The sequence below is a fragment of the Alexandromys fortis genome, unplaced genomic scaffold (genome assembly GCF_014885135.2).
Source record: "Alexandromys fortis isolate MF-2015 unplaced genomic scaffold, M_Fortis_MF-2015_v1.1 scaffold_57, whole genome shotgun sequence".
NCBI classification, from domain to species: Eukaryota; Metazoa; Chordata; class Mammalia; order Rodentia; family Cricetidae; genus Alexandromys; species Alexandromys fortis.
Window position 1 is genome coordinate 6,243,833 of NW_026067941.1, and position 19,160 is coordinate 6,262,992.

The 19,160-nt window shown below is 44.4% G+C and overlaps 1 protein-coding gene across 7 annotated transcripts; it reads right to left on the bottom strand.

The window, feature by feature from the left end:
• Positions 1-11,405: 11,405 nt before the first annotated feature.
• LOC126505268 (uncharacterized) lies at positions 11,406-18,951 on the bottom strand. 7 transcript variants are annotated; one of them, XR_007592841.1, is made up of 4 exons: positions 18,274-18,833; positions 17,280-17,434; positions 14,652-16,897; positions 11,406-13,734 (listed from the first exon to the last, which is right to left on the bottom strand). XR_007592841.1 is itself a non-coding variant. In XM_050148050.1 (4 exons), the coding sequence occupies exons 2-4, from the start codon at positions 18,395-18,397 to the stop codon at positions 16,481-16,483; spliced, it is 696 nt and encodes a 231-aa protein (XP_050004007.1). In that variant the 5' UTR covers positions 18,398-18,458; positions 18,843-18,951; the 3' UTR covers positions 14,543-16,480. The 7 variants fall into 7 exon arrangements, 6 of the variants coding, with proteins under 6 accessions (XP_050004007.1, XP_050004006.1, XP_050004011.1 ...); XM_050148050.1 differs by lacking the exon at positions 11,406-13,734 and adding an exon at positions 18,843-18,951 and having other exon boundaries at positions 14,543-16,897; positions 18,274-18,458; XM_050148049.1 differs by lacking the exon at positions 11,406-13,734 and adding an exon at positions 18,843-18,951 and having other exon boundaries at positions 14,543-16,897; positions 18,274-18,718.
• Positions 18,952-19,160: the final 209 nt, after the last annotated feature.

Consider the following 19,160-nt stretch of genomic DNA (forward strand, 5'->3'; position numbering starts at 1 on the left):
TCTGACTCTGATTCCACTTTGTGGAGAAACCCAGGCAAGGCGACCCTTGGGAACCAGTATGGAAAGGAGAGAAGCCAGTGTGTGCTGAGTCTTTTAAACCAACTGTATCAGACTAAATGTACAGGAAAGTCATGTGACATGGGAAGGAAGCATAGGTAAGAAAAGCCGTTCTTCATTCCAGAACACTGGTTGCCTTTTCTGCTGACAGACTCAGGAAACATCAGATACCGCTGATGAACCAAAACTGCCTAGACAGTCAGTGTGTATTTTGCAAAAGATATCTTAGACAGAGGTCTAAGACAATAAGGAAACTGCTTCCTGAGGGACAAAATTATCTACAACCTTGACTTTTTAACACTGCTTTCTCATTCCTAAATCTAAACAATACCCTCATAAATCCACCTTACAACTCTGTTTACGAAGAAAATTCTTTAACCTTTAACCTTGCGGTGAATTGCGCTCTATAAACACAGTAACTTAGAAAGCCCAGGATCTGGCTGGGCTGGGAAAGTGGGTTGGTCAGTGAAGTATAAGCCAAATCCCAAGCACCCCTGGGAAGAGAACAGACATGGTGGCACATACCTGTCATTCCAGTGCTCAGAAAGTGGACACAGGATCCATGGAGCATGTTAGCCTGACAGTATAGCCAAATCAGTAAGTTCTGGGTTCAGTAAGAGACCCTGTCTTAAAAAAAGCAGGGCCGAGTGACAAAGAAAGACAGCAACATCTGGCTTCCATATGTGCAGCTGTGTGGGCACAGAGACAGAGAGGAGGGGGAGAGAGAGAGAGAGAGAGAGGGAATGAAATCCTTACTATACTGGGTCAAAAGGAAGTCAATATTAATGTTTTGACAGCAAACAACACTCAAGATTTATCTGTCATGCCAACAGGGTGAATCAATGGGTAAAAAGTTCAATCCCCAGAACCCACAAAAAGGTGGAAATTAAAAACCGACTCTACAAAGCTGTCCTCTGCCCTCCACACTCACGCTGTGGCACACGAGCCCCCACCCCATATACACAGACAATAATTATTTTTCAATTTCCTTTTATTTTGCCTGCGTGTATGTGCACCACACTTGGGCAGTGCCTGAGGAGACCAGAGGCGGGCATCAGATCGTCTGGAGTTGCAGGTACAGGTACTGACTGTTGTGAGCTGCCACAGTTTGACTGCAGGCATTGGTCATCACCATGGTAATAATCCCATGTGAAATATCGTATCCAGAGTCTTAGTACAAACCCCCAGCTCTGGCAGTGCCCGCAAATGCTGGGCTTGACCACCTGCCCCTATAAGTTAATGAAGCAGATGAGTAACATGGAAAATAGAGGGAGGAGACTTAGGCCACGTGCCCACATTGAGAAGGACACATGAAGGAGTAGGTGACACCAAGTCTGTCTTTGGGGGACAGAGATGGACAACAATAAAGGAAGAACTGAGGCGAGGGGGAGTTCTGGTTCTACAGGGTCCAAAGAAGCTGTCACTTGAGGGTGTCTATCTGGCTCCCACAAAACCATCACTTTTGCTGCAGGGAGCAACCTCACCTGCAAGGTAATTACCCTGGGGGAGGCAGGGTCTATTCGGTACTCTCCCGCTTTGCAGAACCCAAGGTGACAGCAGATGGGAGACATTGACTGAGAACTGGGTTTTCCCTGCAGCCTTGAAAGGAAATGAAGTAATTTAGGAGTTTAGACACCAAAAGCCTATGGATACAAAAAACTAAAATAGTTACGAAAACAGCGTGTCAAATCAGAAATAGAGAGAAATGCGCTTGTTTGTTTTAAAGTTTTTATATAGGCAGTAAGCTAGAGACACAACTGATTAAAAAAACTGATTAAACTGACCCTTAAGAAAGCTGCTATTTATAGGAAAGAACAGCAATCATTCATCTTCTGGGATTAGGTTCCTCCAGGAAATTCCACAGAAGCTCTAATGTCCTAAGACTCATTCCCAGAGACGACTTCCTGCATATGTCATCCTCCAGAAGAACACCTGCTCAGCACATTTCCTGGATCTTTTTCCTTCTTTCTTCTTTTCTTTCATTTGTTTGATTTTTCGAGACAGGGTTTTTCCACAGCTTTGGAACCTGTTCTGGAACCAGTTCTGTAGACCAGGCTGGCCTCGAACTCACAGAGAACAGCTTATCTCTTCCCTTCCCCCCACCCCAGTTTGGCCAGATCTGTAAATAAATTCATTTTCCAAGTCTCTAAGTATTATGTAACTTTCCTCTTAGTTTAGGTAAGAATTTAGATTCCCCCACACTCCCATCACACAAGGGACTGAAGCCAGGACCTCCTGCCTCCTAGGCAAATGCCCTACCACCCTGTGTTGCTCCATCTCTTTCAACATTTTTCAGTGTGAAACAGACTCCCAGTAAATCACCCAATATGGCCATAGACTCAATTTGTGTGCCCAGGCAATTCTTAAAATTGGAATCCTCACCAGGTGGTGGTGGCATCCCAGCACTTGGGAGGTGAAGGCAGGTGGATCTCTGTGAGTTCAAGGCCAGCTGAGTTGAAGCCAGCCTGGTTTACAAAGTGAATTCCAGGACAGTCAGGACTGTTCTTCAGAGAAACCCTGTATATTAAAGAAAAAAAAATTGAAATCCTTCTGCCTCAACCTGGGATTACAGGGCAACAATCCCAGGCTTTACAGCTAGGGTAGAGTTCTGGGAATAGAATTATAAAACTCAATTTAACATCTGCCCCGTTGAATGCTTTGACCTTGGGTTAAAAGTAATAAGCCAGGCAGTGGTGGCACACACCTTTAATCCCAGCACTTGGGAGGCAGAGGCAGGTGGATCTCTGTGAGTTTGAGGCCAGCCTGGTCTATAGAGCCAGTTTCAGAACAGGCTCCAAAGCTACAGAGAAACCCTGTCTTGAAAAACAAACAAAAAAAGAAAAAGAAAGAAAGAAAGGGATGATAAACAGATAAACAAACCTAGATGTAGGGCTGGAGAGATGGCTCAGCGGTTAAGAACACTGACTGTTCTTCCAGAGGTCCTGAGTTCAATTCCCAGCAACCACATGGTGGCTCACAACCATCTGTAATGAGATCTGGTGCCCTCTTCTGGGGTGCAGGTATGCATACAGGCAGAACACTGTATATATAATAAATAAATAAATCTTAAATAAATCTAAAAAAAAAAACCTAGATGTAGGGCTCGGGCTGTAATTCTGTAACCACTGTGGAGGCTGAGGAGGAAGATCACTGCAAATTCAAGGACAGACTAAGCTCCAGAATGTGACTGTCTCAAAAGACCAAAATAAGTAAACAATAAATTGTAGCGAGTTCTGGCTATCCTGGAACTCACTCTGTAGACCTGGCCTTGAACTCACAGAGATCCACCTGCCTCTCCTCCTGAGTGCGCCACCACTGCCAAGCAAGTTATTTCAGTTTTTAAATTATGTGTTGGTGTGTCTATGAAAAGGTATATGTACTCGAGTGCAGGTGCCTGCAGAGGCCAAAAGATGGAGGGAGAGGGGTGCAAAGACTAGAGTTAAAGAAGTTTTGAGCCATCCAGAGTGGGTGTTAAAACTGAATTCAGGTCCTCTGTCCCTTGCAGCATAAACTGTCCTCCTCATCACACTTAGATCCCATGGACTAAGTTGAGACTTTGAAGATGGGAAGGTGTCACACTGAACCAGCAAGGAAGTAGGTGTGGAAAGTAGAGGGAAAAGAAGAGGCTCAGAGCAGGAGAGAAGGAGGGTCATGTGGAGAATAGACATCTCACAGCAGGAGCCCAGGGGCAGGGAAGAAGACAGGACAGGCACAAAATATACAACACCTCCTAAGCGTTAAAAAAAAAAAAAAAAAAAAAAAACCTCGATTTGTTTGGGTGACTTAATTGTGTTTTTTTAAATCAAACTCTAAAGACTTTTATTTTTAATAGCCAACATTGTTGACACATGAAGTAATCAATGGGGGAATCCAAATGTTACCTTCCGAGAGAGCTGTTTGACTATGAAAATCAAAGGATAAAATATTTGTATGCTCTTTAACCCAGACATTCCACTTGTTTCTAGGAAATCCCCACAACTGTACACAAAAATTTCATTTAAAGATTCTCTTTCGGCTGGGCGGTGGTGGCACACGCCTTTAATCCCAGCACTTGGGAGGCAGAGGCAAGCAGATTTCTGTGAGTTCAAGGCCAGCCTGGTCTACAAGACCTAGTTCTGGGACAGGCTTCAAGGCTACAGAGAAACCCTGTCTTGAAAAACAAAAAAGAATACAAAAAACAAACAAAACAACAACAAAAAAGATTCTTCTTTCACTATCCCTGATAAAAATAAAGAATTAGGGGCAACCAAAACGTCAAAAGGTAGTTAATTAATGAAATAATTAGTTAACAGATTACCACTGATCCATTAAAAATTATTTCTGTTTAGGATTTTTTTTTTTATGTGTCTAAGTGTTTTGTCTGAATGTACATCTGTGTACCATGTGTGTGCCTGGTGCCAGCAGAGCTCAGAAGAGGACATCAGATCCCCTAGAACTGGAGTTACAGATAATTGTGAGCTGCCATGTGGGTGCTGGGAATCAAACCCAGGTCTCATAAAAGAAAAATCAGTTTTCTTAACTGTTGAGCCAGCTCTCTACCCTCCTCATTGAAAATTATTATTGATATCTATATATCCTATGGAAAGGGGAGTTTGCAAAGTAGTACACCCAAAATAATCTCAATTATATAAGAATAATATTGTTTATATTTTCAGAGAAATAATTGACTAGAAAAAATACATAGCCAAAGTTAACAAATGAGCCAGTGAGGGGCTCAACCGGAGAAGGCACCTGACACCAGGCCTGCCGATCTGAGTTCGATCCCAAGGACCCACCAGGCAGAAAGAAAGACCCATTTCCCTCTTCTGACCTCCCTCATGGACAATGGCATTGTTGGACTCTAGCGTCTAAACACCGAGGAGGAGTCGCCCCCAGAGACCATCTCACACACCACAGCCGATGCAAAAGCATGAGGATTTTATTAATTCTGTCATTACAGGGTCCCCCAGCATTCGGAAAGCTGAGAGACGTCGAATAGCTGGCACAGTCTACTTTTAAAGGGGCCACAGAAGCAAGGGGGGTTGTTCTTTGACTATTCTGATTGGCTTATTCAAAAGGGCTATTATCAATAATTGGCTGGGGAGCTGTTGCCAGATCAGATGAGGTAAGAGGTCATTTTGACCCGTTTCCCAGGGGACCTAACCAAAACATATGTATATGAGTAATTGTTCAGGAACTGAGTATGTGTGAGTGTAGCTGTTAGGTCCTTGGTTCCCAGGGGAGGAGGGGAAGCACTATGGCACGGAGGCTGAGAGGATTCAGAATTGTCAAAAATGGCTTCAGGATTGTCTTAAAGTCTTACAGCATGTGCATAGTCTTCTACCCTCACACAGATAAAGTAGTGGTTTTCTTAAGTTAGCAATGCTTGTATTTTCAAATGTTGCTAAAAGTTCTCCAGGAGAGAATTATCTGGGAAGCGTACTTCATTTTCTAAAGATCTTCAGTATTCAATAGCTACTGTGCCTATGGATCAGAAATACTGTACAGGGACTAGACTATTTATATGAATGGGTTGTTAAATGCAAAGATTAGAACAGAAAACAGTGTCAGTCAAAATAGAAAGAACGTACACAGTACAAATTCAGCTCTGTAACAGGCTGAATTCTGATTATTTTAAAATAATTGGAAGAATAAACACTTGCCAAAAAAATGGACGACTGACTCTAGAGTTGAAAAAATGCCAAGAGGAAAAAATGGAAACATTGTCAAACGTCCCCTTTCTGCTCAGGGTGTGAGACAGATGGCTGGACATAAAGAAAGACGGATTGTCCAGCCATGGGAGCCTCAGGAGACTGCAACAGATAGCCTGAGCTTCTGTCCCTCAATCATTTAAAAAAAAAAAAAAACCCGCACATCCATAAAAGGAAATGGTGTTAAAAATCCTCAGCCATCCTGACATCCTGATCATCAAAAACTGGATCTACCTCACAGCCTTTTCTTCTGGGTCCTATGAGGGCCGCCCTACCAGCTACACTGCTCTGTGGCTATTTGCTAAGGGAAGCTTTCTCTTTTGGAGAGAGGAGGAAAGCCCAGGGAAACTTACAAGACTCAGGAAACTCCTGTAAGTTACAAGACACACAAGACCCCTCCCCAAGCTTCTAAGATCAATGGACAATTGCTTGGAAGAGGAGACCCTGGCTGGCTGCACTGGCTGCTAGTTCTGTAGTGAGCCCTGGGAATGCAATTTTCATGAGTTGTTACCCAAGTTAGGGTATGACTTTTGGTATTCCAGCAGTCTTTGCGACACTCATGGTTACTCGTGTGAGCAACTCCTCATCCATTGTGCAGCTTAGCTTTCCTGTCACCTCCGCACAAGCTAGTGGCATCTGGGAAGAGGGACCCTTGATGAAGGAAATGCCTCTGTCCATTGGCTTAACCATCCAAAATGAACTGACACTTGGGTAGAGGACAATGACCTATCTTCTGTACAAAGGTTTGATCACATAATCGTAACTCTTGAGTGTCTTACAAATTGGAAAAAGTATCTGAAAGAGCTATAAAGTCAGCAGCTAAGGGGTTTAAATTAAGGCACTTGTATAAGTGGGAAAGACCACTCTCGCAAGCCATAAAATTTGGGGGTGGTGGGAAGGGTGTGACTTCCAGTATCAGAGATAAAATACTTCCATACAAGTTTCTGGCAGGGCAGGCCTGGAGGCTCCACAAACCATGAAGCTGTTGTCACCACATGGTTTTGCCAGAACTAGTTGGTAAGTCTCTATTGCTAGAGTCACTATAGGATTTGATACCTGGTTTTCATAGTACCTGAAAGTGTTATGCAGGATGCTAGGGGTTGATTGTCACCAGCAGTCCTCCCGGGACTACATACTACAGGACCAACATACCAGGCTAGAAAAATACTCCTGGTGCAATAGTGGTATAATTGTTATGACTACCACAAGCTGTTTTACCATGGGTTTAAGTCTGTTCCTACTGAAAGGAACTGGGAATTGGTACTATAAAACAAGGGCGTGGCATGGTACACACCTTTAATTCTAGCACTTGGGAGGAGGCAGAGGCATGTGGATCTCTGTAAACTGGAGGCCAGCCTGATCTATAAATCAAGTTGCAGGCCAGCCAAGGTTACCAAGTGAAACTGTTTAAAAACGAAACAAAACAAACCCAAAACTGTGACTTAAAAGATCATAGGCCCCAGTGGGAAAACCACATTGGTTATTGTTTTGTTAATCAGATATGATGTTGTATAGCAGTTTCCTAGAGACTGAAATGTTCCAGCTCCCAGGGAAGATTCTGAAAGGCAGAAAGTAGACCTCAAAACAGATTCAAGAATTCCCTGAAACTGATCAAATTCACTAGCCCTCCCTCCCTCCCTTCTAAGAGTGAACAACAAAGACTGTTGAGAGTCACTCTCAGACAAGCCAAGTTGCAGGGCCAGCCTCCTGGAAGAAGTAGACTTTAGCCAAGCAGTCTGGAAGAAGAAACTAGACAACCTGCGTGAAAGAGGCTCAGACCAACTAAACCATCTGGAAGGGACACTCTCTGGCCTGTTGGGCCGCCTGTAGGTTCTGCAGTATGCCCCAGGTTCCTAGCTTTTGTGAGCCATGCTGGAGCATGTAACAGGACTTCAGACCTTAGTAGGCCCCCAGCCGTAGCACAAATGACCCCATGATAGAAGGACCATTCAGGCCATAACAGTACCACCTTCCAAAACAAAAACAAAGACGTATTCCATCAAAGTCTACAGTTCCAGGAAAGTCTCTAAATATATTAACAGTAATTCCACTATGCAAGAGTAAAGACCATTACCCAAATTAAAGCCAGTTAATCAAAGCCAGGCGGTGGTGGTGCACACCTTTAATCCCAACACTTGGGAGGCAGAGGTAGGTGGGTCTCCATGAGTCCGAGGCCTATATGGTCTACATAATGAGTTCTAAGACAGCGAGGGTTGTTACACAGAGAAACCCTGCCAGATAATCACGCTTTATTTTACTGAGCACAGGACTAACTCTCTAAAGCAGGATTTGAGAGAATTGTGTGGGTGAAGTTTTCAAGACTCCCTTTATAGGAGAAAAAGGTACACACTGGAGATTTCCAGAGGAATTTGGTCCCATAAGGACTTGGCAAGCAAATGATGGAAGCAGACAACAGATAAGATTATTTGATACCACATTTTGGCAGTCTCAAGATGCCTTGACTGAATACCTTATCTTATCAGGGCAGAGTTCAGGGTACACTCAAATTCCCTAGGGTGTGGAACCTGTCAAATCAATTTGAGTTTTGCAGTAAATAGAAACTTGAACTTATTTTGACCTTGTAAAAAGACTGCTCCTACACAGGAAGATCTCTGTGAGTTCAAGGCCAGCCTGGTCTGCAAAGCGAGTTCTAGAACAGGCTTTAAAGGTATATAACAGAGAAACCCTGTCTTGGAAAAAAAAAAAAAGAAAGAAAGAAAAAGAAATACCTTGTTTTCTGGTTTCTGTGGTTCTGCTTCTGGCTAACTGAAGTATGTCAACCCTAGGTTGCGCTTAAAAGCTCCCACTGAGAAAGGCTGGATGCTGCACTGGGCTCCACAATGTAGTCACCCTTTGTAGTTGATAGTCAGCTAGTAAAGTCTTTCTACTGGCTTAAACCCTTGTCCAAATCGTCTTCTCTGGTGTATCCCCGACAACAGAGTAGGCTTTGATGATGATGATGCTGTCTTTGAGTCATTTTTGCTCCTTTAAGTAGCCCTTCACCATATTCCTACAAGAAAGTCCAATAAAAATGATTGGTTGACCAAGTTGTACTTTGGTATGTTGTGGGCTTCTCGTCTGGGGTGAGTAGGTGTGTTGTATTTCCCCAGGAAATGTATTGTCCACACAACAGATGTGTTTCTTGTTCCTTTTTTTTTAATTTTTAATTTTTAGAAAGTGTCTTACATAGCCCAGGCTGGCTGGCCTTAAACTCACTGTGTAGCTAAAATGACTCTGAATTCCTGATGCTCCTGTCTCTACCACCCTGCTACTGAGAGTATAGACAAATACCACCTTCAATTTTATGCAATGCTGGGGATCAAATCCAGGGGCTTTTATATACTAAGAAAGAGTTTTACAAAGTAAACTATATCCCCAATCCCAAGACACATTTTAAGCATTTGAGTTTACTTGTGTTTTGTTTTTGTTTTTGTTGTTTTGTTTTGTTTTGTTTTGTTTTTGAGACAGGATTTCTCTGTGTACCAGTCCTGGAACTCGCTTTGTAGACCAGGCTGGTCTTGAACTCACAGAGATCCACCTGCCTCTGCCTCCCAAGTGCTGGTATTAAAGGCATGCACCACCACCACCCGGCTTTGAGTTTCCATCTGTTGATTATTGGTGCTATCCACTGTTAGAGTCCGAGAGAAGCCCCCAAAGAAGACCAACTGCCCACATTTGCAATAACAAGAGTACTTTATTAATTCCAACATTGGGATGGCACTTGGTGACCCCCAAAGAATGTCACAAGCTCCTTTTAAACAGAGACAGGGGAAATCCAGAGAGAAAGGATTCATCTGGGACTGATCGATGGAAGAAAGATTAGTATGGGAGCTGATTGGTCGAAGGTCCTAGTGGTTAGGGACCTTCTAGCAGCAGGACAGGGAAAGCTATCTTTAGTTATCAGGAGAATGGGGGACGCTTGCTGAGCCAACAAAGGGGCTTTGGGAGCCTGCTGAGCCAGCAGAAGGGGCCCTGGGGTGCCTGCTGAGACAGCAGAAGGCTGTGGTTTTTCTGAGGTCTGTCTGTTTAGCTCTGTTCCTTTTAAGTGAACTGAAACTAAGGCTTAGATTTCTGGCAGGTTACTAGGAGAGCCTGGTCTGCCCCGCTCCCACCCCCAGCTCACTCATCCATCACACATGAAGAAGAAAACTGTTTTTTGGTTTTTGTTTTTTTTTTTTTTCCGCAGCGGGTAGTGATTAATACAGAGACTTATAAACAGTCTTATAAATAGCTATTGCTGTGATACTCAACCATAAACGGGGAAAATAAACAGGTATCTATATCACCACCTCCAAAGCCCAGAGAACATAGTGGAACAGGGAGCTAAAACAATGCAAATATACCAGGCAGAAGCGGTGCACACCTTTAATCCTAGCACCTGGGAGACAGAGGCAGGTGAATCTCTAAGTTTTAAGACCAGCCTGGTCTACAGAGAGAGTTTCAAGACAGCCAGGGCTGCACAGAGAAACCCTGTCTCAAAAACAAGTGAACAAGAAAAATTATATATAAACATTCAGCCAAGCCTGGTGGCACAGATTTATAATCTTAGCAACTTGGGAGGCTGGAGCTAGATTGGTCAGGGCAAGACTGAGATCCTGCCTTAAAAAAAAATGGAGGAAGGGGTAGAATATTGTGTGTGTAGCTGTTTTCTTTGAAAGAAGAAGGAAGTCCATAGACTCAGGAAGTGAATAAATCTTACAGTACTCAGGAAGTTCCTGATAGTTGCAAGATTCACAGGGCTCCACCCCTGTACAAGCAGTGAGCAGTTGCTAAGGAGACTAGCTGACTGAGCTGCCTGTTGATTATTCAGGGAGCCCCAGGACAGTCTTCAGGAGTTGTCCTCATGCTGTGAAAGGCCTGGATAAATCCAGGTATCCCCAAAGAAAGCCCTGGATAAATCCAGGTCCCCTCCCAGCAGGAAGAACATAACCAAAAATCTAAGCAGGAAGAGAAGAATCAGAAATCTAGGATTGAAAGACCCTACAGACCCCCTCCTCAAAACCCGCAGCTAGCATGCTCCCCGGGAGAACGTCCTGTTTACTTGAGAGATTCTAGCCTGCTCTCATGAGAACATCACATTTGCTTAGGAAAGCAGGAGGTCTACGAGATAGGATGACTACAAAACAGGATATCTATAAAGATAGGATACAAAGCAGGATGGCTGAAAAACAGGATACCTATAAGATAAGAACAGGATATCTATTGCCAGACATCCATGCTGGGAGAGGAAAACCATTCATGCCCCCCACCTCATTCTGCCCGACCGATAACCACGCTTTTCTGCTTCTGTAAAACTTGCTTTTTGCTGCCCTCTGTCCTATAAAAAGCCCTCCTCCCAGCCGGCAGGCGCACAAGTCCTCCGAAAGACTTTGTCGCCCGCAGGTACCTGTGTTTACCCAATAAACCTCTTGCTATTTGCATCCATGTGGTCTCGGCCTGTTTTTTGGCTTCGGGGGAGTCTCCTCTTAAGGGAAGTCCTCTTCGAGGGTCTTTCAGGATTAGCTGGTTCAGTGACTGTGTTTCAGGAACTAGCTGAAGATAAAGTTAGATTGTAATCTTGAGAATAATCTTGAGAAAATAATAATGATGATGATGATAATAATAATAATAATAATAATAATAATAATAATAATAAGAAGAAGAAGAAGAAGAAGAAGAAGAAGAAGAAGAAGAAGAAGAAGAAGAAGAAAAAGAAGAAGAAGAAGAATCTCTTGTGAGGTTCTGAACATATTCTGCCTAAATTATACAGAGTCAGGGTGTTTGAGTCAGAAAAGTAATGCAGGTACAACCGTTAAGTGAGGTGGAAAGTTTGCTCCCTAGATATCAGAAACCATAGCCCAAGCTCCATAGGTTCCCACATAACACTTCACATGAAAACAAAGCACTTCTGGGAAGAATTAGTGTGTTAGTTCATTTTCCATTGCTATATCAGAATACCAGAGACTGTGCCATTTGCGAAGCAAATGGATTCGTTTAGCTTGTAGTTTTGGAGACAGGAAAGTTCAAGATTGGGTTGCTGCATCTGGTAAGGGTCTCCTCCTGGTCATAACCTAGTAGATCAGGTGGCAGAAGCATCGGGAAACAGAAGTGTGTCAGAACATCCAATGTACACATGGGAAATAGAGGGCAGGGGTAGAGGCAACTAGATGCTTCACAGTGTTCTCGCCATCACTGACCCAGTCCTACAAGAATAAGAGTTCACTTCTGGGAGGAAGACTTTCGTCCATCACCTCAGAATGGCCCATCACCTATCAACACTGTCACATTGGTGACTAGGCCTTAGCTTAGTCACTGCTGGGATCAGAGCCTGGGCTTCGGACATCCTCACAAGCTGTGCTGGACTGCTCATCCACAATCCTCCAGTTCATTTTGTTTGGTTGTTTGTCTGTCTGTGTATATGTGTGTTTATTTATTTGTGTTTTTTTCGAGGCAGGGTGTCTCTATAGCTGTGGAGCCTGTCCTGGCACTAGCTTTGTACATTAGGCTGACCTCGAACACACAGAGATCCACCTGCCTCTGTCTCCCAAGTGCTGGGATTAAATGTATGTGCCACCACTGCCTGGCAACAATCCTCCAATTTATAAGACAATGGTGAAAATCAGATCAAGGAGATTTATTTAAACGGGCTGTGTTGGAGAGAGGAACAAATAAAGACATCTATTAACCCCCCCCCACACACACACACACAAAAATAAAAATCTTGAGAACCAGAGTTTCCCCCCTTGTGATTATCATTGGTATTTTTGGAATACTGTGTTTCAGGAATGTAACCACCCAGTGGGTCAGTTAGTCTAGGGTTGTAACCTGCCTGGCAGGTCAGTTATTCCAGGGTCCCGATCTGAAAAGACGTGGGCGGGAAAGAGAAAGGAGACCAAGCAGAGTTCTTGTCAAGGTCTCACTGTATTAGCGAAAGGGTTGTGGCTTATAAAGCCCTTGAATGAGGAATTTGGCTTGGGGTGGGGGCAGGGGCAGCAATGGTCACAAGTCGACACACCTAGTGTTCTCTATGCAAACGAAATCGTTCCTTTTGTGATTCCAACCACAAACAGTTCTCTAGATAGTTGGAATGTGGGGCAGATTCCGCTAACAGATAGCTCTCAAGATAGTTGGGTATGGGGTGGGCTCTGCCAACAAACAGTTCTCAATACAGTTGGGGTGTGGGGCTCTCTGAAAACATCCTTAGGACAATAGTCCCTACTATAATCTTTGGGAAAATGGCTCCGGACTCAGGAACTAGCTGATTATGACCTTGAGTGATCTTGAGAGGCAGAGAGTTGCCCTCTTGTGATTTTCTGTGACATCCTCCATGCACCTTTCGGATTACTGGGCTGTGGTTTCTTCCTATAAAAACCACTTCTCTTGGTCACTCAGGGTCGAACTCTTCCCTTGCATGGGTTATGAGTCTCGGCCCCAGTGCACTGGTTCCCTTCTCATCGATTAAAACCTCACATGACTGCAACAAGGACAGTCTCTTGTGAGTTACTGGGGAGGTCATGTTATCCCGAGACTTGAGTGAGAGTCTCCCTACACTGGGGGTCTTTTAGCTGGAGTGAGATTTTCTTCTGTCTGTAGTTGCTTTTCAGCCACCCGTGCCCCTGTGGGTAACCCCTCACCTATTATAATAAATAACTCTATAAAACCCACCAATTCACTAAGAAGGACTTGGGAAGAATCATCTATTTGCTCTGCCACTAAGTGCCCTATTTGAGGAAAATAGATATGTGTTTGCACCACCTCAGGAAAACTCATGCAGTGTACAGTCATCTGCTTAGAAACAATTTAACCTACCTTCGCTGAGACTAGCACTTTCAGTTTCATGACCTGCCTTTGATGGTATTTTCTAAGTAATTCAAAGCAGGAAAAAGTTCGGTATAGTAGCGCATCTTCTAGTGTCTTCTAGTATCAGCACTCAGGAAGCGGAGACGGAGACAGGAAGATTGATTGCTTCAAGGTTATCCTCAGCTACCTGCTTGAGATACATGAAACCCTTTTCCAAGATAAAATAAAAATTAGGGTTAGATGTGGACTGAAAAATGTTGAGACACGTTTGGTACACAACACACACATACAGAGAAACCCTGCCTCAAAAAAAAAAAAAAAAAAAAAAAAAAAAGAGAGAACTTATCAAGGACTGGGGGATGGTAAAGGCACTAGATTCCAGACCTAATGATCTCTCTTTCCACCTCTGGTATCCACATTGTAAAAGTACGAAATTAGCTCCCAAGGGTTGTTCTCTGACCTCCACACATGAGCCTCATGCATGTACACACATGTTTATTCACACAGATGTGCACACACACACACACACAAGAAGAAAAGAGAGAAAGAGAAATTATTGAGATTCTCAGAGTTTTGGAAACACAATAGAACTGATCTTATTTTCTCTATTTTGTTTAATCTCTGTTTTCTCAACTTTGTGCAGTGACTATGTAATTACTTTCAAAGACAAAGATGAATGTTATTAATTTTCATATCTTATTACCAGTTTTATGACTATTTTTAAAATAGCAAATATAAAAATCCCAGGAGGCTGGTGTCCCTGGGGTTCAGTGCTATAACAAATAATGAAGATGATTTGGCAGTCAACAGTTGCCCAGAGCCTGAATTTGGAAAAAAAAAAAAAAAAAGGAATTTCAGAAGCAAAAATTTCTTGCCGGGGACCAGCCTGGACAAAAATACCTTTTCCTAGGGTAGAAGCATGGGGATTTAGAAATATAGTAAAGAATATGAAGATGTGAATGAAAACAATAAGACAAAGAAACAGAATAGTATGGGGAAGGAATTACAGCGAGTACTGAAAATTTGCCCGTATTTATTTTCCAATTGGTCAAAATACACCCTGACCCCAAAAGGCAGGAGTAAGACAAAAGACTGCATTAACATGATACTAGGAAATGAACATACCAATTGAAGGTCACAGGCTACATTCATAGTTTTCTGTTGCTAGAACAAAACAAGTCAAGCTTGTTGTGTCCAAGTCTAGACCCCCAGAGAGACCACCTGAATCCAGTCAAGTCCAGAATGCAAAAGCAAGGTTTATTCAGCGTGCGAAGTCCATGCCAGGCTGGGAGCTCAACCTCTACTCAGCGTAGCACAGTAGGGTGAAGCCCCCATTCTCAATTGAGGCTGGCATATATAGGCAAAAACCGCAAGCCGGGTTTATTTTGGGTCAAGGAAGCTGGTTTACATAACAACAGGTGTGAATTATCTCTAGCATGCCCCGCCTCCCCAAAGCGGTTGCTTCTGCTGTTCCCTGGTAGACCACGAAGTTGGGTGTTGACAGGTGGCCAGCTGCCAGGAACATTTTGTGGTTTGTGCTTGAACTCAATGTCCTAGTTAGATACCCTGTTTTTCTTGATGTTGCAAAGTTTTTAAATCTTTAAAGTTACCAATGTTGTTAGCCAAGGGGACGATGAAAACCGGGACTCAAACCATCCTTGGGAAGCGTCAGGTTCCTTTTGTCTGTGTAACAAACTGTCCTGTATTTTAGCCACTGTTTGCCTAATTACCCCTGTCTTATTGGCATAGGAGAAGCACTCTTCTACTAGGGCCGTGCATTGGCCCTTTTGCTGAAGAAGTAACAGATCTAGTCCTCTTCTATTTTGTAAGGCTACCTCAGCTAAACTGTCTAGGGAGGCCTCCGGGCTCAACATAGATGACTCTAGGTGTTGGACGTCTTCGTCAATGGACTTACGTAGATGCTGGTATCCAGCCTGTTGGGTGACAGGGCCTGCGGTCCGCATGCCTAATCCTGTCAACCATGCCCCAAGGAAGATGGCCAAGGTAAGGGTGGTAAAGGGCTCTCTCTTTGTCCTGAGAAGGGGAGCTGTTGACCATGGGCTAGGAAATCGGTGTCATGGTAGACCACCTCGGGGATGAGTCTAACTATGATCCAATACTTGGAAATGATACTAAGTATATGCATATACTTATACTATACTTACTAACAAGGAGTTAGGCTGATGGAACAGGCCCACCAGGCACCTTCGGGGGGGGGGGTACAATGTACCCCATTTCTGCTGACTCAGGGCAACGAAATTGTTGCAATATTGTCTTAGATTGGGGGGGGGGGCACCTCTCCAAGGCAAGTGCCATAACCTTGTATTCCAGGCAGGGTGAGTGAGACCTGAGATTGCCATCTGCAACAGGAAGCTTCTTGGGTGACGGTATTATCAGATATGATGGCAATCCCTTCATAATATGGAAGCTGAGCATATAGGCAAAGCCAGCAAGCAGTGGTGAGATTAGGGGCTGAATTATTTAAGAATGCAAAAGACGCATAATTTTAGTAGTCTGTCAGCTGAAGGTGAAACCGGTGCAGGGTACAGTGTCGTGGAAGGTAAATGCGGGATTGGGGTAAATATCTCTGGGAGCAAGGTTTCCGGAGCTCGAGTACCCTTGGGGCAGCTCGGAATAATGTTTGGGCCTATAGAAAACGTGGATAGCTGGAAAGACTGGGCTGTAGAGATGAGCACCCTGTAATCTGAGCCAGTGGAGTCGTAAAATCGCAGTCCCCATGTTTTGGTGTTACCCAGTCTGCATTTTTACCTTCGGGGATGAATTTAATCATCCCTAGGGGACCTGGAGGAGGAGAACTCCGGGGATATTTCCAGGTGACTTGGATTAAATCCTGCTGACACTGTGCCCTGGACTAGCATTGGTTTCACATCTCCATTTTGCACAATAAAAATCTCCCCTTCCCCAACATCCTGACCAAAATTTTTAGGTGTGTCCTAGGCAAAGATACCATTGACCTGGATGAACCGCCAGCGCTCCAGCGGGTGAAAGTCCAGCCCTGGGAATGTATACAGTCCATGTCTGCTGTACTGGCTGATGGGGGTTGGTTGGTGGCGCGCAGTCCGGCATCTGGAGCAGAAGCAGGGCCAACAGCAGTAGCAAGGTTGCCATTTTAGTGAAGTTTTAATCGCAGGGGGTTGCTGGGATCTAGGTGTGATTTCCAGTTTTCCTCCACTGGTGACTAATGGAATAGTCGAATGTGGGTGTGGTGAACCCAGGGGGCAATTCCATCCACTTCGATTGTGGTGGGAGTCGTACGGATCACCAGGTATGGTCCCTTTCAGCACGGCTTGATGCTGCGGTGTTGATGTCGCCAGGACCAAGACCCAATCTCCAGGCTGGAAGGTATGCAGCTTAGGTAGGTAAGCAGTAGAGTAAATCTCTTTTAGTCTTGACCAGATCTCGGCCCTAACTTGGGAGAGTGCTTTTAGACTTTGGACTAAATCTATTTCCCTGACTGGTGCAATTAGCTCAGACTAGGCTGGGGATAAGAGGAGAAGGGTGCCCATGCATGATCTCAAAGGGGGTTAAATCTAACTGATAGCGGGTATTCCTAGCCCTAAACAGAGCATAAGGAAGGAGGGCAACCCAGTCCCCACCAGTCTCCAGGGCTAATTTGGTGAGGGTCTCTTATAGAGTCTGATTTACCAGCTCAACTTGTCCTGAACTCTGGGGTCTGTGTGCACAATGTAACTTCCATTTGGCTCCCAGTGTGGCCACTATTTCCTGACTTACCTGAGAGACGAAGGCAGGTCCATTATCTGACCCAGACATGTGTGGGACATCAAACCTGGGAAGAATTACTTCAAGAATCTTTTTGGCAACTACATAGGCAGTCTCGTGTTTGGTCAGGAACTCCTCCGTCCAGCTTGAAAAGTTATCTACAAAGACTAGCAAGTATTTATAACCATATTTTCCTAGTTTGACTTCAGCGAAGTCTCCCATTATACTCCAAGTTGAGTTCCTCTTGCCCGGGTACCTTTATCTCCTCTTGTATGGTAAACATTTACCATTTGACACTCCTGCATTATATATATATATATATATATATATATATATATATATATATATATATATATATATGTCAATCAGCTGACTGGCATGTCTTTGAAGGTGACCTCTGGAGCAAGTTCTTGAGTCTTTTGGTCCCCATATGGATGGAGCGATGGATCTGGTACAGTACATGTTGGCCCATCAATTATGGGAGGAGGACTTTCCCAGTTGGGAGGTGCCAACAGCCATTTTCTTTGCGAACTACCTCGACTCTAGTAACCCAGTCAGTGTCCTCTTGTTTGTGGCATGGAGGAGGGAGGTGCATGGCCCTGGGTCTATCTGGACTGGTAGAGTGAGGTGGAGTCTATCTAGGGTCACCTCCTTGGCTGTTTTGTCTGCTAGGTTGTTTCCTATAGCAACCAAGTTGGTCCCCGTATGGTGACCCAGGCAATGCATCACAGCCAGTTTCCTGGGAAGCCACAGAGCCTGTACTAAGCTTAGGTTTTCTTGTTTGTTTTGATAGTTTTTCCCTCTGGGTTAACAACCCTCTTTCCATGGATGTGTAGGGTGGCAGAAGTGTACCTGCGATCTGTGTAAAGGTTAATCCTTTTGTCCTTTCCCAGGTTTAAGGCTTTGGTTAGGGCTATTAGTTCAGCCCTCTGGGCTGATGTGGGGGGGGGGCACTACTTCTACCCAAATCACCTTGAATGTCATGGTGACTGCTACCACAGCATACCTGTGTCCATCCCGCATGTACCTGCTCTCATCAGTGAACCAGGTCTCTTCCATGTCTGATAGCAAGGTGTCCTGAAGGTTGGATCGGACGCAATGCACCTGTGCCAGGATTCCCTCGCAATCATGGAGGGGAGCTTCCAAGTTTGGGTCCATCAGTGATGTGGCCAGATTGAGTGTGGTTGGTACCTGAAAGGTTATTCTAGCAGGATTTAACAGCAGGTCTTGATAGTAAGTGACCCTGCCATTACTCAGCCAGTGGCTGTTTTAGGATTCCTTCAATGGCATGTGGGGTACCCATGGTCAGGCTTTGTCCTAGGGTTAGTTTATCTGCATCTTTGTCTACCAGCACCATTGCTGGGATGATGTGTAGACATGGGGGCTGTAGTAAGAGCTGCAGGCTGTGTTCCTGCCGCCCCCAGCTCCTGGCCGCTTGGCTAGCTTATGCCCTGAAATAACAACACACAAATTGTATTCATTTAAACACTGCTTGGCCCATTAGCTCTAGCCCTTACTGGCTAATTCTGATATCCCGATCAACCCATCTCTAATAAACTGTAGCATCGGTCTTACCGGGAAAGATTCAGCATGTCTGACCTGGCTGCTTGCTTCATCACGTCTGGCCGGGAGAGGGGAGTATGGCCTCTGCTCCAGAGAGCAGAGCTGTCGAGTCTGAGCTCACTTCCTCTTCCTCCCAGCATTCTGATCTGTTTACTCCACCCACCTATGTTTTAACCTATGAGGGCCAAGCAGTTTTCTTTAATTGACCAATGAAAGCAACAGATAGAAATATGACCTTCCCACATCAGGGGGCCATCTAGTTTCTTTGACAAATAGGCCACCAATTGCTTCCAGAGCTCGGTAAGTTGGGTAACCACTCCCTTTGCTATT